At 30.5% G+C, this 21586-nt stretch overlaps 1 protein-coding gene across 7 annotated transcripts; it reads right to left on the reverse strand.

The window, feature by feature from the left end:
- Nucleotides 1-1136: 1136 nt before the first annotated feature.
- On the reverse strand, nt 1137-20169 carry DCX-EMAP (Doublecortin-domain-containing echinoderm-microtubule-associated protein). 7 transcript variants are annotated; one of them, XM_085654906.1, is made up of 21 exons: nt 17603-17742; nt 17458-17512; nt 16763-16888; nt 16230-16352; nt 15600-15849; nt 14631-14782; nt 13502-14285; nt 12878-13055; nt 6801-7040; nt 6370-6486; nt 5008-5239; nt 4595-4890; nt 4325-4489; nt 4131-4226; nt 3913-4050; nt 3569-3829; nt 3220-3477; nt 2978-3140; nt 2716-2898; nt 2474-2569; nt 1137-2201 (listed from the first exon to the last, which is right to left on the reverse strand). In XM_085654906.1, the coding sequence occupies exons 7-21, from the start codon at nt 14224-14226 to the stop codon at nt 1933-1935; spliced, it is 3417 nt and encodes a 1138-aa protein (XP_085511032.1). In that variant the 5' UTR covers nt 14227-14285; nt 14631-14782; nt 15600-15849; nt 16230-16352; nt 16763-16888; nt 17458-17512; nt 17603-17742; the 3' UTR covers nt 1137-1932. The 7 variants fall into 7 exon arrangements, with proteins under 7 accessions (XP_085511032.1, XP_085511034.1, XP_085511031.1 ...); XM_085654908.1 differs by lacking the exons at nt 17458-17512; nt 17603-17742 and having other exon boundaries at nt 14657-14782; nt 16748-17076; XM_085654905.1 differs by lacking the exons at nt 17458-17512; nt 17603-17742 and having other exon boundaries at nt 13502-14236; nt 16748-17076.
- Nucleotides 20170-21586: the final 1417 nt, after the last annotated feature.

The following is a 21586-nucleotide window of genomic DNA, read 5'->3' on the forward strand; positions in this document are numbered from 1 at the left end:
TTTTTTTCTTTAAATACAAATTGTTTTTTCTCTTTTCATAGTTCATTTCCGAGTCTAAAATTTCTTAATCATTTTTCTCATCATTTATCTCACATCTGGCATGATTTTTAACGCATAAATTCTTTTAACAAATTTTTTTTTTAACATACATATTTTCTTCTCTCTTTTAATGAATCATTTCAAAATTTAGAATTTCTTAATTATTATCCATTCCATATCGTGCATGATATTTAACATAGATAGATTTTTTAACAAATTTTTTTTCAACATACAAATTTTCTTTTCTCTTTTTATGGATCATTTCAAAGTATAGAATTTCTTCATAAATATTTATCTCACATCGTGTATGATATTTGTTTATACAGATACAATTTATTTTTTGTTATATAAATCGTATATATATATATATATTTTTCCTGATATTTCTTCCGACTATATATGTAATTTATATATACATACATATATATATATATATATATATATATATATATATATATATATATACACATACATATTATTTTGTGGCTCATAGCACAAGCACTTTCAATTTATAAGTAACTTAATAAAATCTCAAATTCGATGCCTTGGCAGTGAGGATTTCGAGCGATGCTTACAAGCGATAATAATACGTATGCGAAAAAATTGACGTGTTTTTTATTTATTCTTTTCTTTCCTTTTTTTGTTAAATAATTTGTTACATATATCTATATATATGTATTACTTTTTGTTTTTGTGAAAATTTGTAGGGGTACATCAAGGGGGTTTGGGGGTACGGGGTAAGATAAGAGGAGAACGCATGTTGACCTGCAACAATTTTCTCCTGATATATATAATCTTCATAAAATTCCTTCTCTCTCTCTCTCTCGCTCTCTCTCTCTCTCTCTCTCTTTCTCTCTCTCTTTTTCTCTCTCTTTTTCTCTTTGTAACGAATAACAGAGAAGTATTTTAGAAATAATTTCGCGGTACAAAGAGCGCGGCGACACATCATCTTCATGCAATGTACGTACGGGCGTGTGCGTGCATATTTTGTATTATTATTTTTCTTTCTATTACTATTTCATTATTATTATTATTATTATTATTATTATTATTATTATTATTATTATTATTATTATTATTATTATTATTATTATTATTAGTAATATTAAATATTATATCTAACGTTTTCGTGTTAAATATTTCTAAGAACATTTTTTTTGGGGGAGACCAAGGGGGTAGGGGAAGGTCTGGGCGCCAGCACCCTCTAACCTTCTGTGCGCTAATGCGCTTTTTAACGCGCATATATTTGGCTAAAATAGTACATTTATGTATATGTAAGTATACGTCAATATGTATATATCTATAACATATACATATGTAATGTAACAAATATATATATATATATATATGTATGTATATATTTATATTTGTTATGTTCTTTTTTATTTTTGTTTTTGTTTTGTTTTCTTATTTTTTCCCTTAATATTCTTCATGTAGAGAAAAAGAGAGAGAGAGAGAGAATTCGTTCCGTCACAACAATACCACTAATTCAATAATGCTCCAAGAAAATGTTAATTATTATTATTATTATTAATATTTATACTGCATCACTGTAAATTCTTGTTTATTCCGTGTGTATGTGTGTGTTTGTATTTAATGATGGTTATAGAAAAAGATTGAACACTGAGTCAAGTGGTTTGTAAGTTCGTTAAGTAGTTCGGTTATCTAAAGTTTTAATAATGGATACGTATTTATTGAAAGTGATCAAAAAAAAAAAGAGAAGAAAAAGAAAAAAATATGAAATATTTAAAGAAAAATAAACAAAAAATGATATATCCCTCAGATATTAGAATCCGTCTATCTCTTGTGATTTTGCCCTAACAATTTATATATATATATAATAATTTATATATATATATAATAATTTATATATATATATATATATATATATCCTTATTCATCCACTAATTCCCAAAGCATAAGGGCAGCATCGGTTCCACCAACAGTAACAATATTTCGATCATTATACAAAAATCTAGCACAAGCTACCAACGAGCTGTAAACCTTTTCTTCTACATATTCCGCTTTTGCGCTGGTGCATGGATATCTAAAAAGTCTTAAATAACCTTCGGCGTCTCCGCTGACAAGCATATCGTGCGCTGCTGATCTACAGGCTGTGGTGAGAACCGTTGTCAATGGATAATAACGATTATTCCACATACCTGTTGAAATTTAAAAAAATAATAAATAGTTTATCGTTCTTACATAAAAGGATAATATATATCTCTCATTATATACAGGATGGGTCTTCCAAATATAAGCAAAAAATTTTTAGATGATATTACAAATTTTTGTTTTTATATTATAGAACTACATGTCTAGAATAATTGATTTTTAAAATCACTTAAGGACTTTTGATTCGCTCCTTATATTATATATAGACAAAGAGAGAGAGAGAGAGAGAGAATTCAGATCATATGTTAAAAATAATTACCTGAGACCATGTATCCTACTGTACAATTGTGTGTATGCCATTTAACATCTTTCATAACTAATGGACTTTTTTCAGATGAAAGTGCTTTTACATCCCCTATATAAACACATACACGCATATACATATATATATATATATATATACATATACATATATATATATATATATATATATATATACATATAAATATAGTATATAATTAAAAAATGTAATAATATTTTTAAATTGAAGAAATAACTCACAAAAAACAAGATCATAGTCCTGTGTCACCGTTTGCAAAAATCTATTATCAGAACTCCAATCGAGTTGTACCAAAGGTTGTGTTCCACGTATCTTGTTACTTTTTTTGTAAGAAAAACCGTCCCTTGATACTCGAAAGAGATATATACTACCATTTTGTGAACCCATCGCAACGGTTTCAGCGGCTAAAATAACAATAATAAAGGGTTAAGAGAAATTAACTTATTGAAGCTTAGAATATAATTTAATAAAAGAATTTCATACTTGGATTATATCCAATACATGATAAAGGCGATCCGCAAACTCTTAAAGTTGCTACAGCAGCACCTGTATCAGCTGCTAAGACAAGCAAATGTCCATCAGATGAACCTGCAGCCAAAGCTACACCAAAAGGATGAAATGCTACACAAATGCATTCGAAGCCAACCTGAAAGTATATATGATTTTGTAAGAGACAATCGCATTTGAAACCATTTGTTGATATCAGCTGTAATAAACAATATTACCTGAGTTGTCCATAACAATTTATGTCTTCGCCAAAGTGCAATATTTTTATCATGACCTGCTGTGGCAAAAACTTCATCATCCGGATGAACAGCAAGGCCCCACAACTGTCTACCATGACCAAAAACCACTTGATTGAATCTTCTTTGTAAAGATCCCTCCAATATAATATTTTTCGTCGTTCCAACGTAAATATTGCCATCGTTTCTTCCTGGTCGTTGAGGATAAATACTACGAACTCCTCCAGCTGCTTCTGGTAACTTGGTTTATACATCAAAATATAAACAGTTTTATTTTTAATTAGAGACGATATTATTTGTGTATATGATTTGACTTTAATATTAAGTTTACCTTAGTGTCGGTAATACGTTTGTAATTCTGTAGAGAGTCCCAAGCCGCAATTTTGCGATCTTTTTCACCACCAGACAGCAGTGTACCTTCGGACAACATTACCAGAGAACTGATACCTTTGTTATGAGCTTCGAATTCCATTCTAACAAAGTAAGCACCATCTGCATCAACCGAGTATACCGTAATAAATCCATCGCTATCAGCCGTAATAACGTCACCGTCTTGTTCGAATTGAATACTCGTCACATGTGTACGCGATGGCTTGAAAAATATAATTGAATTTTACAATTATGAATATTCTGGAATTAGTTACGCTTGTAATGAGTTGTGACAATTTTTCTTACAGGTTTAATAATATCAGTCCGTTCAAAGAAACCGTCTTTCCGTCGATTCCAAAATGTTAAATGTCCACGTCCATGCGTTATCAATAAGTTATCGTCCAATGGATGAAAAGCTGCACCTGTTAGATCTTCTTGCATAGTCTATTAATAATAAAAAAAAAAATTGAGATCAAAATATTCATTCGGAATAAATATTATTTATTTAGATAAGATTTACTGACCGCGACTTTACCCAATAAGTGACCCCATTGCCATTGCCATACCGAGAGAATGGCTTCTCTTCCAGCATCAACAGCAAGTACATAGCTACCACCGTTCTATTAATAAACAATAATTAATAGATAATTAATATAATATAGTATGTTTTTTTTCTATATACGTTTATATATATATTACATATATATAATGTATATACCAATTGAGAGAAAGCCAATGCTGATACTCCTATTTGAAACTCGGTCATTCCAAAAACATAAAGAGTTAAAAGAGTTTCCGTCGACCAAATACGAACATGAGGTTGAGCTTTTCGATGTCTGCCAGCTCTTTGACCAGATGCTACGAGTTCTCTGCTAGGATGTATCTGTAAAATATTATCGTACCAGAATCAATTCAAGTACAATTAATTATTGCATATGTCAATCGAGAATGAAACGATGAAATGATCTTATCGCTATGATAAACTTACTTCCATGCAAGTAATATCCTCGGTATGACCAATGTAATGTCTTTGTGCATTTTCTTCTCTATCAAAGAGAACTGCAACTGCAGCAACATAATACAATAATTCTCCACTTGGTAACACCCATAGATTTCTACGGGTATCAGTACCACGGTAACCGTAGACCCATTCTAATTGTAATTTTTTATCTGGCGGAGAATTATCAACTGGTGGCAAACGTGATGGCGGATAAAATGATCTTCTAAGACCTCTGATAGTTACTCTAACGGGTTCGTCTCTTAAAACCTCTACGACACTGTAATCTGGATCAGAAAAAGATAAGAAAAATATTCATATATATAATATATAATAATTAAATCAAACAAAATTGTTTATAGAGATATTTGAATGAAATTTTTTTTTGAAAATTATTCTTATACCATTAACTCGAACAACTTCGGAATCCGGTGCGTAAAGTGCTCGAGGTCTACTTTTACTTCGAGCTCGTCTCTGACGGCCAAGATCTTCTACCAATGTTGGTGGCCCACGTGATCTTGATCTTCTAGTTGGAGAGGCTGTTATAGTACCAGATATACCCATACTAGAGCCAGTGCCCAAATAAAATGTATCTATATCGGCGAACTCATTTCTCAATTGCGAGAAACTTCTTACCTGTTTTTTAACACGTTAAAATGATAGTGATTAATTTTTGTCTTATCTTGTCTTGTCTTGTCTTGTTTTGTCTTGTCTTGTTTTGTCTTGTCTTGTCTTGTCTTGTCTTGTCTTGTCTTGTTTTGTCTTGTCTTGTCTTGTCTTGTCTTGTCTTGTCTTGTCTTGTCTTGTCTTGACTTCTCTCTTGGAGATAGATGTTCAATGATAAATATATTAAGTGCATTATTATATATGCTCTAAGATAAAGTTTTAACAATATGTAATACACAATTGAGTATAGATTAACCTAACGATTGTTCTCGTAGAAGAAAATTGGTCAATTTGAAATTCATATATGATCGTGACCTGGAAAGATGAATCTCTGACCTTTTTCCATAGCATATCTAATCCAACTTCTTGATCAACTTTTTAACTTATAACCGTGTTATATATTCATGGACTAAAACTAAACAGAAAGTAAACCTCTAACATTTTACTGGAAAAGTGTAATTACGATATCGAAACTGTATCGTATTTATTAGCAAAACTCTTCATAAAAATTATTTATTTAATACATTATATTTATTTACGTCTGGATTAATTCTGAATAAAATATTTATTTAATAACGTTAATTATATAAATTCGATTATTAATTTAATATAGATCAAATATAAAAGACTCTTAGAAACTATATAGAAAATATTACAATAACATATATGTATGGAAATGAAATAAAGTAGTTATTAGGAAGTGTCATTTAGAGTGAAGATTACAATTTAAACGATAGATACGATTTCAAGAAAGTGACCCTACTAATATATATCGTCACGTTTCACTCCGATGTATGTACATAAACCAGTTTCCACATAGAACATGCATATTTATGTGGAGAAACATTATTCAAACTGATTTTATAAGTACGATGTCGGGAGCCAATGTGTGTTGTCTTTCTCATTTGCATAACTCGTCAATAAACTTTCTTGTCTCATCTACGTTCTTGTCTAACTTGAATATATCGATCAATAAATGATAATAATCTAAATAGATTAGATATACATGAATCTATCTATATGTATACATGTATGCCAAAGTGTGTCTCATCTTATCATATTTGACTATAATCATAGGAGAAATAAATAATGATTATTACCTCTTGACCCGAAACAGTGAACATCCTTTTAGCTCCATTCATTTTTAAAACTTGACCAAGATCCTCTAATACTTCTTCGAACGGTTGAGAAGTTCGAAGATTTAGTAGAACACGGCACTGTAAATATATAAATATTTATACATGTCTGTATATGTAGATATTAGGTGTTTCGTAACATGTTGGTCTCACTTTATCGATGGACAGGAGATATTGAAACAATAAAAAAGTTGTATCTCATTTCTACGTTAGACTGACTTGTTTATTAAATTTGATAAAATGGTTAAATAGATTCATATAAATTTTTTTCATTAATTTAATATCATCTAAATCTTTTCAGTTCCTACTGATGAAGGTAGGTCTCACATATTACGAAACATCGTAAATATATTCATCATATTAGACTGATAAGATTCTTTGTCTCTCTTTCTCACCTGAACAGTATGATCATGATTATTTACAATTCGGATGACACGACCTGATGAAGGTTTACCACCTCCTGGTGGTGGTGCTTCTTCAGTAATGGAAGCCTTTCTACTTAGGCTAGCTACTGCTCCTGGTCTACTTTGCCAACCTCCGGTTCCTCCTGTCCCGCTACCACTAACACCACCTCTGCTACCACCGCTAGTTGGTGTCGTGTACCAATTATTACTTTTCTTTCCATAGCTCGCCGGCTTTAAAATGATAAACATTAATTATTCTATGAATAGATTTATCAATGAAGAAATTAATAAATATTTTAAATTATACGATTTAAATCTATGTGTGTTTGAACAAAATTCTATATAAAATTATGTATCTATATAAGTATGTACGTTGTATCGAATACTTATATTGCTATACATAATGCAATAATATATTTTTTTTTCTTGCAAATCAATCGAATCAAATTTCAACAAATATACATATATATTTATTTGTAGAATCAACAGAGTAGCAATAATATCTTTTTTAGTATTCATAACTTTAAATTAAAAAAAAAAAAAAAAAAAAAAAGAAAACAAATATATTATCTAAAATATGTATCTATGTATGATCATGGTACCGATATAATATAATAATATTTCTTTCTTTTTTTTCTTTTTCTTTTTTTTAGATTAAACAAATCAGATTTCATTTGATATTTCGAATATTCGAATATTTTTTCTTTTTATAAGACACCTTTAAATTAAAAATATAATAATATTTGTTTTTTTCATTTTTTTTTTTTTTAATTTTTTTTAATCAAATCAATATCGAATCGTTAGCACCTGCAGCATATCGGCCGGCAGCGAAATAACTTCGAAGGAATTACTCATCAACACGACAAAACTGGTGCTGCTTGTACAAAAGTAATCAAGAGGATATTCGCGAACGGAATCGCTATAGGAATCGTTCGCGTCCTCGTCGTCGGGGTCGTAGTCCGGCTCCAGATCGGAACGCAATGAGGAACTTTCCGACTCAATGATGATGAAATCACGAATAATTATTTCTTCGAGAAGTTAAGCACACTAAATTAATTTTCTCTATGTAGACGATTTTACGAAACACTTTACACTGTACAATTTGTCACGATCACGATCACATGATTTATATATTATTATTATTATACTTTTTTCTTCGTTCTCTCTCGTCTTCGTGACCCGCACGATACTTTGATTCTTATCTCTGTCCTTATACGTTGCTATGAAAATTTGAAAAAAAAAAAAAAACAGAAACAAACACAAAAAGAAAAACAGAAAACGAAATCGTGCGAAATCTGAATACGAAAATACGAAGAAACAAAAACGACAATCGAGATCAATCAAATCGAATTTATAATAATTAGTTTAGATTTGTGTTGTTTTTTTTTTTGTAAAAAAAAAAAAAAAAAAAAAAAGATCCCTTTGTAGTATTTTGTAGGGAATATATAAAATGGGTAAAAAGTTAAGAAAAATTTCTCTCTTTTGTCACGAGGTGTAGCCGTAACTGTGTTCGATGAACGACTGGAAGTGTCGGATGTGTACGGCCCCATCAAGGTGGAGAACCAACTCGTAGGAACTGCAACGTTCCCTACCCCCCATTTTGCTATATACCAAGCCACTGGCTCAAGGCCAGCCAGGCAGCCACCCTCTCCGGGTGTGGCTTCAACTGAAATTAGGTTCGATACCACGAGAACGATACATGCAAATTCGTAATATCAATATTTTTCGTCCTCGAGTCCATCTATTAATCGCTAACGTAGTAGACATATGCATGTACTACAATATACATATATATTTCTTGTGTCCCCAATTAAAATTTTATTTTTACATCGATTGGATAGATGATTATTATAATTAATTATGTATATATATATATATATATATATATATATATATATATATATACATATATATTCAGATATATTTGATAGGAAGAATTTATGACGAATTAATTTAGCTTTCTTTATTTTTTTTCTTTTTAATCAAGATTATATTAAAATTTCATTTTATTTTATTATTCTTTGAAATAAAATTTTATTAATTCAACATATAAAATATATTAATTCTGTTTTATTTTAATTGGTCTTTTTGGAAACAAATAAAAAGCATTCACTTGCAAATAAATTGAATATTTAAAATCTGCCGCAGTTCTTCTTACTTTTGAAATGGGTCTGTGTATGTGTGTGTTGGAACACACATAATTACAATAAAACGGTCATGCTATATTTTGTCGCATAATGACGCATGCGCTATAGGATTGAATGGACATGTAATAATGTTCTAACGAGAAACTCTTCCATAGATTTATGTTTCAGGAAATTGGAAAGATAACGAATATATATATGTATGTATGTATATATGTATATATGTATATATCATGAAGAATGTGAACGAATTTTATATATACATATGTGAACGAGTTTATATATATATATGAATAAATTATTGAAAAAATAAATCTTTTTTATCTTTTTTACATATTACAAAAATATAATAAAATTATCAAAGTTATTTAATATTTTCAATCGTATCAATATTGGGATGGATCATAGTGACATTAATGAAAAAAATATAGTGTATCGTTTTCCGGAGACATCAATGCCGGATATGTAACGATTTCAAGTCAATGTTGAATTTACAGAGATCGAGTACAGAATGGGCTAAAAATTTCTATATGAATGAGAAGTTTTTAAACGATTTTATAATATAAATCAATAACTCTTTATCAAGATTCATTATAATTATAATTAGATTTACGGTTTTACAAATTGGACTTGTAGTTATACTATATGAAAAATAATAAAAAAAAAAAAAAAAAAAAAATAAAAGAAAAAAGTTTACCCGGAAAAGTCTTGATAATTGATTTTTAAAATAACCTGAGTATTATCGGTCCATATAAAAATCCATTCTTTATGATAATATAACACTATACAAATTAATCGTCAAATCTTAAATACATAATCATGTATCATACGTACATAAACGTATGTATATAATAAAAAAAAAATTATTACATAATAAATGACAGTATGTGTATATATGTAGAATGAAATTGAAATTAAATCGATAGACATTAAAACAATGAAAGAATAGTTAAATCCGATCGTAGTACAGTAACAGGCAAAGTGCCTCCTACGTATTGATCCCTTGCGTTGACCAACGGTCAATGAGATACCGTTCTCTCCTACCCTACTCAAGAACCTCAGTTACCTACTTCTTAGAAGTTCCTTTTACTTTAAAGAAAAGAGAGAAAATAAAAAGTTTACGTTCTGTTATTAACCATTAATGATAATAATAATAATAATAATAGTAATAATAATAATAGGAATAATAATAATAATAACAGCAACAACAACAAGGTTGATTCTTAAAAGAGAGAAAAAGAAAGACAGAGAGAGAAAGAGAGAGAGAGAGAGAGAGAGAGAGAGAGAGAGAGAGAGAGAGAGAGAACGAAGTGGAAGTATGTAAATATAATTTTGATTAATTTTATTGATCCATTTATTAGGATCTATTGATTTATAATAATCAATATTGTAACAATCTGATTTAATAATTTTAATCAAAATTAATATTATTAATAATTTATTTTTAAATATAATATGGATTGATTTTATCGATCAATTTCCTTGGATCTATAAATTTCTAATGATCAATTTGTAATAATTTAAATCTGTTAATTAATTGTTCATGTTCTTCATTTTCTTTTTTTTTTTTTTCAAAAATATAATTCCAATTGATTTAATTGATCGATCTTATTGATTAATTTTCGTCGATCTATATATTTATATCTAGATCAAAATTTCGTATTCCAATGGAATATTAAAAAATATAATGTTCTTATTAAAGGATAAAAGAAACCGCACACACTATGATCGCTTATATTGGGATATTATCCTAGCGATTACAAGAGTACGAAGGAAGGGATCAAAGGAAAGAGGGTGGAACAGAAAAAGAAACTTACTGCGCAAGTTCGTAAGCTCTTAACCAATCATGTACACTTTCTCCTTCCGATTCCTCCACTGTCGGGGGATTACAACCCACCTTACGATCCCAACAACACATACTAGTAAGTATATAACTTCACTCCCCACTTCTTCGACATAGATTTACTTCCTACATTTAACTACGAGATCTCTCATTTTACCACGTGCATTTAATACGTTATCATGAATATGGTACATAATATGAAATGCCTTTAGTATATATCTATTATTATTATTATTATTATTATTATTATTATTATTATTATTATTATTATTATTATTATTATTATTATTGTGATTCTTATGGTTAGGTAATTTTATTTAATCTAAAGAAATTATGAAACATTTTTATAATAAAATAAGTTGATAATATTTTTGATAATGATATATATGTTACAGTCGAGAAATCGATCGTAGAACTTGCTCTCATTCATCGGGATAATTAATTAAAAACACACCCTAACTTTGGACTGGGGGATAAGGGTCGATTCTGATTCAGCATAAATCACTTTCTTAACGATCAATTCTTCTTAACGCTAATAAATATAGGTAATATGTCTGTCCAATTCTATGTAAATATATCTAGTTAGATTGATATTTTCTCATAATCATGATAAACACGATAAGACGATTAACCTAATTTTCTTCGTTTTACTCTAGTTATATATATATATATATATATATATATATATATATATATATATATCAAGCTCTACGCGGTTATTGGTTGAACTCGGATAGACAGAAAGTTGGTTAAGGATACATTATGGAAATCTTGGTGTGGCAGTTTTATGAGAAAAAAAATATATGGGTCGCAGCTAAGGACTGTGGAGGGAGAAAAAGAAAAGAAAAAAATTTTTCTCACCCCGCTAATGCCACACATCCAGAGTTATGGATCTTTTAACAAACAACTAATCTCATCGACTTATTCGACCGAAAGCAATCGGCATGCAAAGTCGACGTTGAAAAGAATTGGACAATCCTTGCATAAAGCTTTCTTTTTGTGAGCCACTTTAGCGGATTAAGCTTTGACCTGACACACACATACATACACACACAAGATAAAGAGAAAGAGAATCTTACATTTACGTTGATCGAATTTTTAGATCATATATGTACGTTTGGACTCTAGGTTAAGAGAATCAGTAACGATCTACGATATACAATCGAGCGTGTCCTAGTCACACCTTAAAAAGTCTAGGAAATAGGATAGACTACTCATCCTTGACTAAATCATCCCCTTTCACACCCATGTAAACATAACGAATGCTATCTAATAGTTATTGACAGATAGGTAGGTAGATAGATAGATAGATAAGGAGGCGAAATTTAAAAAAAAGTCTTGAATTATAACTTGCTCTAATTCGATTAGGGTTAAACGTATAACGAATAAATTACGTTCTTTCTTACTTATTCATTTTATTAAGCCTGCAGATAGATCGTTAAGCCCTAAATACATACATACATACATACATACATACATACATACATACATACATACATACATACATACATACATACATATATAGATGTATATGTGTGTATATACAGTGTTAAGTAGAGATTGTGATAAGGTGTTTCTAGCAACGATTACGCACACACCATGCTCATATAACAAGGATCATGAATATTCAAATAATACGTGTCCGGCTTTGTTTTAATAACGATGAATATTTTATTTTCATCTTATAATCGAATCCCCTCTTATTACTATATGGGTGGTGCCTCTTTTTATCGTTCAAAAAATTATTTCGTCCCTTTTTCGAGGTCATTGCCCGAATCACGATTATATCTAACATAATCTGTGTACACGCGATTTCTCTCTTTTTTTCTCTTGCATTGCGTTTAAGTATTACGATAACGATCCATTTTTTGCAGGCGAAGAAAAGAAAATAAACGGACCAAAAGGTTTTCTTTTTTCGTTCGCATGAAAGCGTGTGAGTTGATATTTATTTTTAAATAGAAGTCTCATCGAATCAATGGACCACACCCAAAACGCTTAATAATAACAAGGGAGTTATATATGTGTTTTCGTGTGGAATAGTTGAAAAAAAATGTTGGAAAAATTGTTTAACAATGACTGACCTTGAACGTTTTATAGCTTGACACGACATAAGAAGCTCCATCTTCTAATTCGTCCAAATTAACTTTCCGATCGCCGTCCATCGAGAATATGTAACGTGCTCCCCTAGGTAAATCCAAACGAAGAGATAATCTATCCAATAGGGCTTCCAGTGATCCGATATCGCGCCTTGGTTTGAATCTACGATTTAAATGGATTGTTGGATGATTAATCATTATCGAGTGATGTTCGTTAAATCGTTTAACATTGAATAACGTTAGGATAAGATTTAAAAGGGATATATAATGGATTAGACAAAATATTAGAAATCAATTTTGGACCAGTTAATAGGAACTGAAAACTACCATCAGGTATTGCAGAGTACACAGGTGTGTATCCTTGAAATGTCAGGCAAAGGGATTCATTCATACATGTGACTCAAGGTCGTAGAGGTGGATGCGCCACCTGCGGCTCACGATTGAATCTTCGCGTAAATAAATAGTAGAAAAAAATCACATATAAATATAGAGGTAGATAGACGATTAGATGAGACAGAGGTAAAAAAAAAAAAGAAAAAAAGAAAAAAGAAAAAAGAAAAAGAAAAAGAAAAGAAGACAGAACTGAAACAAAAATAAAATAGCACGTACCTGAATTCAACCCCAGGAAAATAGGGATCGCCATTTTTGTAAAAAGTAACACGTCTAGCTCTCCAATAACCGAGATTGTTGTATCTCGCTAAAGCCGGATCGTGTCGGCTCTTTGGCCTCTGCTCCCGCTGCTCCGGAGGCGGCATGCGGGGACTGGAGGGTCTGCTTTGCCTCCAGAAGCCACCCATGCCGCCTCCACCCCCACTTTCGCCTAACGAAAGCCCACCAACGCCAGCCGTCTTCTGCGCCGTGAAATCTCCACCCTTTCCATTGCCGTTCTCCTGCTGCTTTTCTCTTTCCTCTTCCTCCTCCTCGCCCCTTTCACTCTCCTCATCCTCTTCTTCTTCCTCCTCCTCCACCTCTTCATCCTCCTCATCCTCCTCTTCTAACATCCCCTCTATCTCCTCCACTTCATTCTCATTCCCCATTTTGCTACCACTTCCTACACCACCTCCTACAACACCTCCACCTCCTCCTTCGACTTCGTCCTCGTCGCTGCAAGCGCCTCCATCCGGCATCTTCGGCGACGACATCGTCTTCGTCGTCATCGTTGTCATCGTCGTCGTCGTCGCCGTCGCTGCCACCGTCGCCGGCTTCACCGCCCCCGTCGTCGTCGTCGTCGTCGCCGTCGTCGTCGGTGATCTACTTGCACCGGCAGGTGCCGCTACTGATATCGCTACTGATTCATCGAAGCTCACCGTCTCTTGTTGTTCTTCCTTTTTCATCCCGTTTTTTCTAACAAAATTTAACAGACGTTTTCTTCTCACTCGATTTCTTGGAGTTCCTTCAAATTATAAAAAATCTTTTAATTATATATATATATTTATATACACAATATTCGCAAAAAAATAGTTGGAACTTTGAAATGAAATTTGAATCTGAATATTTTTTCACTTTCTGGATAACTTCGGATCATTAAACTATCCAAGACCTCAAGTCAATCTTCTAACTCAACGTCTAATAAATTAAAAATAATTAGTGCTTATCCCCGTTTATATATATATTCAAAATTATGTAGGTATGTCTATATTTTTCTTTTCTTCTTTTTTTTTTTTTGGTTGATATTTTCACAATATTTATTAGACAAATAATGTTTCAATTATGAAATTAATTAATAGCCATTTCTTACCTGACTTTAAACTTAGGTACACTTACACCGACGTATTTCAGCGCCTTCCTAGTTTTCACCCTTTTCTATCCTTCGACCGGGTCCTACTTCCTTGACTATTTCCTTGTATCGCTCCGAGCTAAAGTTGACACGCGAACCCGACTGATTACAGGCTGCGATCATACGTACAAGGACATTAGATTATATACATTTCTTTTTCTTTAAATTATTTTTATTCTCTTTTGCAATCTTATTAACAAATAAGATTTAAATAAGTTTACGCATTGTCAGCTTATATATCAATTCAATAAAATAATACAGAATCACACAGAAATTCGTTAGAAAATTTTTATATAAAATCAGAAGATATAAAAATTTCAAAATAAGAGTTTAACATCTGAATTTTCACACACTTGATATATATATATATATATATATATATATATATATATATAAATATATATATATATTAACGTCCTAATCATTACTAGCACCTTATCATCACATAAATATTAATAAGTTACTTCACTTTAGAACAATTTATTTAAAAATATAAAAAGGTATCTTTCGATCAAACACTGCCGATTATGAACAAACGAACAAAAAAGAAAAATAATAATTAATAATAACAATAACAAAAACAACAACAATAATAGTAATAATAATAATAATAATAATAATAAGAGATGACGAAGTTGATAGTTAATGTCATAATTAAAATTGTACGCAACGTAGGTCACTCGTAGCCGAGGTCAATGACCTTCATAATCTTTCGCACGTAACTCACTACATCCCGTGGACGCGCACTTGATGTATTTCATTAAATTTGAAATGATGAATAATGAGAAAAAATAATAATAAAAAAGAAAATAAATAAATTTGTAATTCTTAAAAAATCAACGTATGAACGTGAATCGTGTGCGAACATCCTTCGTAGTTGTTAATTCATTCGAATGCAAAATTATAGCGGATAACGATACGGAGGTATACATATTCATGCGTCCTTCGACGGTGGCGTCTCGACTCGAAGTGCGTCGCCCCGAGGAGAGACCGCGTTCTCTGGCTTCGCCGCGTCGTTGCCTTCGCGATTCTCCTGCGCTGACCGGTGATCGCCCTTTCCCCTTTTCGTTTCTTCATATTTGTATATGTGTTTGTGTATGTATATGTATATGTGCGTGCACGTGTATGCGTATACCTTTATGCTGTATATATATATATAAATTTTTTGATAAAAATTTGCCTAAAAAGAAAAGAGAAAAAATGAATTAGTAATGAACTTGTTGGATAATTTTGATCTGATGAAAAAATGTAGGAATCTAAATTTTATCTAAAATTATTTTGGATATTTTAAAAATTATTATACATATATATATAAATTGTATACTTTGTATATAATTTATCGAATAATAATTATATCAATATATTTGTATCAATTTTGTAATAAAAATTTGTTAAAAGGAAAAAATTAATTAATATTGAAATTGTGTAATTTTGATTTGATATTTTTCTGATCTAATCGTCATATGAAAGAAATGTGAATTTTTTTGAGGTATCTTTTTCGTTAATGTCTCAGAGTGTTAACGCTATTTAGATTTAGTGGTAAGGGTATAAATTACTCACTACTTCTCTCTTTCTCTCTTTCTCTCTCTCTCCCTTTCTCTCTCTCTCTTACTTCTATTCAAGTAAAGAGTTATCGATCGATGGAAATTTGCTTAAGAATTGTATGGTGAACTTGTCGTTTAACTGACCAAGTTAACATTTTTGTGATAATAATAAAAAAAAAAAGTTAATAGTTATTAATAATATGATATGTCTATCTTAGTATACAGTAAAAAGAAAAAATAAAAAAAAATAAAAAAAAATAAAAAAAAATAAAGAAGAAAAAAGAAGGAAAAAAAAAATATATATATATATATCCAATTGTAATAAATTGCAGATATTAAAAATCTTTGAAATAATAAAAATTATGTTTTTAGAGATTAAAAAAGAAAAAGATATTATAAAATTTTTTCGACTTATCGAATAATATATACGCGAAGAAAGAGGAAAATAGTTTTCTTTTTTCTTTTTCTTCTTGTTCTTTTTTCTCTTTTTCCTCGCCAATCGAAACTTCACAATCGGAGATTTATTATACATACTGCGGGTCATTTTACCTTCGTTCTCGCAGAAGTGAACACCTGCCTTGCGTGTCAGACATCCAGAACAGGCTGATCAGATTCGTTCTTCTACCACTTAACTATAACCCCCTCGAGAGTATACTACTTATATATCGAGTTTATCTAGAAATCTCAGTAGAGTTGAAAAAAACAGTATAAATGGTATTTTGTTATAAGATTAAAAAAGATGTATTGATCGGTCGTGAATAACACGTCCCATTTCTTTACGTTCAGTTCACTTTACTTCATATTCCTATAATTTATAAGAAATTTATTGAATATGTGAAATCTTTATTTAAAAAATTATTTGTCCAGCCAATTTGTTTTTGTTTTGTTTCCGTAATATAATTCCCGATTTTTAACATAATTAGAATAATATTTATTCGGAAAAAGAAATCTAAATTGAAAATTAAAAATTCAAAAATTTTCATAATTTGTTCTTTCTTAAATTTTATCGGCAATACAACTTTCTATTTTACTTACACAAATGCAGTTCCATATCTTTACGAGGTTAAACGTTTATTAATATTATTTTTTGTATTTTAACAAAATATAAATATAATAATCCTTAATATTTGTTATTCGTGAGAGAATTTTTCAATACCATAATTAATTTTATTATTTAGTGTTAAAGTTTCGTATAACTAATCCATTATAAAAATATGAAACTTGAATCTATACGAACTAGTTACCATTTAAATTTGATTAGTTGTCTCGTTTTCATTTTCATTATTATTCAATGTATTTCTGAAAAATTATAACACAAATCACAAATTATCACAATAATAATTTTTAAATAAACTTATAATTAAACTTAATATTGTAAAATTAACGTACGCCTCATATTTTACAAAAAGAAAAATCTTTGTAACGGTGTTAATAAACGAACGGAGGAGAGTATACTACATACTCTAGTGTTAAAAATTGCAAATTAATATAACTCAATCTTGTAAATCGGATAGGTCGATAAAACAGAGTTTTTCTGTATACTTATCATCGTAGAATTTTTCTTATCATAAGACGGTAAAACCTTTTCTATATTCAATATAATAATTAAACGATAAAACCGATTGTATATTTGTAATACAGATGACGTTATACGTACAAAAATTTTCTAATATGCGTGATAATTTAAAAAGGTAAAAGTTAGTATTATTTCGTAATAAATCACGATAAGCATTAGAATTGAACGAAGTGAAAGAGTCATTTCACTTTTCAATTCAAAGTATTCAATCTGAGGATTCGATATTTCATTAGAGAGAGAGAAAAAAAAAAGAAGAAAAAAAGAGAAGATTCAAACAAATCAAATAAAAAGAAAAAAAAAAAGAAAAAAGACTTATTGTCACGGTTGCAAACATATAAAAATAATAATTTGACTATTTCGATAATACGTGAAGTTATCAATTAGTACGTTAGATATAGTAAAACAATGATGTGTTTACATCTTCTTAATAAGTTATAAATTAAGTTAATAAGCGACACATATAAGGATGATAAAAAAAACCGATTGATTCTCTTTATATTTCCTTAGAACGGAAAAGTTATTTAACAATGCTACCACGAATAAGAATGGAAAATTTATGCGTGTCATTCGCGAATAAATACATTTTCCTGCTCCGCAATGCGCTTTATTTTTCGTCAATTACGTCATGATCTTCAAAGTAGGTGAGAGACCACGATGGTGGAGACGCGCCATGGCAAGATGCTACCGAGTGAAAGCATGGGTCAGCGTAAAGGCCAGGCAGCAACATTCTTACTCGATATAGACATACACACATACATATACACACGATATGTGTATATATATATATATATATAACACACCCCTGGAAATATATGCGCGCGCGCACATCACCTAACGTATATATATATATGCAGACACAAAGAGACAGTAATTTATTTGTACGGATTGTGCCTTAATGTGTGTGTATATATATATATGTATGTATATGTATATAGGAGTGTACTCTGAAAAGTCTATGAGAGTACGGAAGTCAGTTGAAAATCTAACCTGTGAAACCTGTATTTTTATTACAAACGTAACACAACGTTCGTTTGTAATTTAAAGTTTGCTAAATGCGATATATATATATATATATATGTATATATATATATATATGTATACTATATAAATATTATTTTACGCGACAGAAGTGAACAAATATTATGACAACAAGATCACGGTAATTCCCGAACATTTGCTTAACGATTCCCATGAGCAAACGTTTTTTTATTAATTAATTCATCTATTGAACATTTCAGAATTATCATTTATGTTCATTTCATTTCGCACGATTTAACTTGTTCTAGGCATAAAAGACATATTTACAAAAAAAAAGATAGATAGAGAAGATAGAGAGATAGGGAAAGATGGATAGGATCGTACATATATCTTTTGTAATCACACATTACGTGGTCTTACGAACACACTAAAGCGTAGAACTTACAAAATAAGGTAAAAGCGAGTCATTATATACCATATAGTGGAGCAGCGAAGGTAAAAGAAGAAGGTAGAAGAATCGTAACGCTACAGTAAGCAACCAAGCAAGCAACTGTCTGTCCGTCTGCCTACTTACTTGCTTGCAGTCGTGAGAAACTTTTGCTTCAAAGAAATCCTCCTCTTCTCGAAACTTCTCGAATCCATGAGTTAAAAGATAGACAAAAGACGATATCATTTGATCGTTTTCCAACCTACGTATATATATATATATATATATATATATATATATACGTACATACAATGCATAAATAAATACGTATACACATGTCACATATATTTCGAGGTTATGACAAATACACGATCGTGAATTCATTAAATGAAATAATATAATCGTTAATAAAACTTTTGAATGATAAAGTTAGAATTAATTATGTCGTATAAGCTAAGATCATAACTATAATTGATATTATAATCGCGATAGTTACCAAATAGTGTATACGTTCAATTAACTGTAAAGCATTATCTTATTTTTATATATCTTCTTTCGACATCGCATGTGTGTATAGAGAGGGGGAGAAAGAGAGGGAGGGAGAGAGAGAGAGAGAGAGAGAAGAGGAAAAAAATAGAAAAAGAAGAAAAAAAATCATTGCGCACTTTCTCATTCAGAACGTGGACGATATACTTACGTATGTACATAAATACATACGTATACGTACAAAACATCATGTATGTATACACTTATGTATCTATGTATATATACTAGGGAAGCCCTGGACAATGTCCGAATGGCGTCCCGGTTTTTTGAAGGAGGCCGCTGGCTACTAACCTTTCGAAAGTGTTTTTTTCTCTCTGTCCCTCTGTTACGCTCTTCCTCATTTTAGTCGTAAAAAAAGGAAGGTTCCTGTGAAAGTTGCCTTCTGGCTACCACGCGGTTTCCTCCTCCCTCTACCTCTCTTTCTTTCTCTCTCTCTTTTGCTCTCACACATACACACACACATACATCGCATCTTCCTATCGAGGTGCTTCTACTTGTTTGTACGCTGAGTATCGCGTTCGATGTGTTTACCTCATTGCCCCCCTCCCCTTCCCACTCCCCCGTATGTCTTCTGTTCCTCTTTCACGATGATGATAATATAGTATATCTCTTATACATATACTTCTCATGTATTTATATATATATATGTATATATATATATATATATATATATATATATATATATATATACATTTGTGACGTGAGAGAGGACACGGAGAGATGCTCACCTCACTATGTGGGATTCCTATTTTCCTCTGATTCGTTTTCTCCCTACACTAAAAGTAAATGGCGTGTCAATGAGCGGTCGCTTTCGCTGGCGCATCGTGCGTGCGTAGAGACACCACACCACCATCGTACCTTCTAACTACTATACTACTATTATTACTACCACTGTAGCTTCCAATTCTTCTTCGAAATTCTTTATCGTATATATATATATGTATATATGTATGTAAATATATATGTGTATGGACATGTTTGTTTTGTTTCTTTAAATTATTATCTTTGAATATTGTTTTCTAATAATATGCGTGCATACGTATTATGTAAGAAGTATGCATGTACCTAAAGACCTGGTGTATTTTTTGTAATATTCTTGAAATTTTGCCAAATATTTTTCTTGTTCTTTCTTCTATGTATTTTATTATCGTCGAATACTCTTAATATGCACTTTGCTATACATATATATATATATATATATATATATATATATATATATCCAAGTGTATAGGTATATTTATGATAATATCAGTTTGCAAGATATTTTTCTTTTGTTATTCTTTTCGAATTGTTCTCGGCGAATATCCGTATATATTCATGTATATTTATGTAGATACAAATATAGATATAAATGTATTTATGCGAATGATATACATATACATACATATGTAATTTTTTAAAAATTATTAGGGATATATATATATTTTTTTTATATATAGTAATTTATATATAGTAATTTATATATGTAATTTTTTAAGAATTATATATATATATATATATTTTTTTTTTTTTACTCGACAGAAATAAAATAATGCAGACATGTTTTATAATTGCATATGTCGACTGCAATTTCTCATGATCGAGCTGTAATTCTCTAAGTATGTGTGTAAGTAAGAGGGATATATCTATGTATGTGTGTAAAAGATAGAGATAGAATCGTCTCGAACAAAGGTGAGCAGTGAAAGTGCACTCTTTCCGGAGTGCAGCGTCTTTTGGAAAGACGATCGTGAGAATTTCCATGCGTATTTTCTCGTATAATATATATGTATATACTTGATGTATTCATACAATGTATACAATACGGAAGTTCATTTAAGGTTTTAACTAACCTATCACCTTCCTATGG

This window comes from Vespa mandarinia, chromosome 2 (genome assembly GCF_050613455.1).
Source record: "Vespa mandarinia isolate Hongniang chromosome 2, ASM5061345v1, whole genome shotgun sequence".
Lineage (NCBI taxonomy): Eukaryota > Metazoa > Arthropoda > Insecta > Hymenoptera > Vespidae > Vespa > Vespa mandarinia.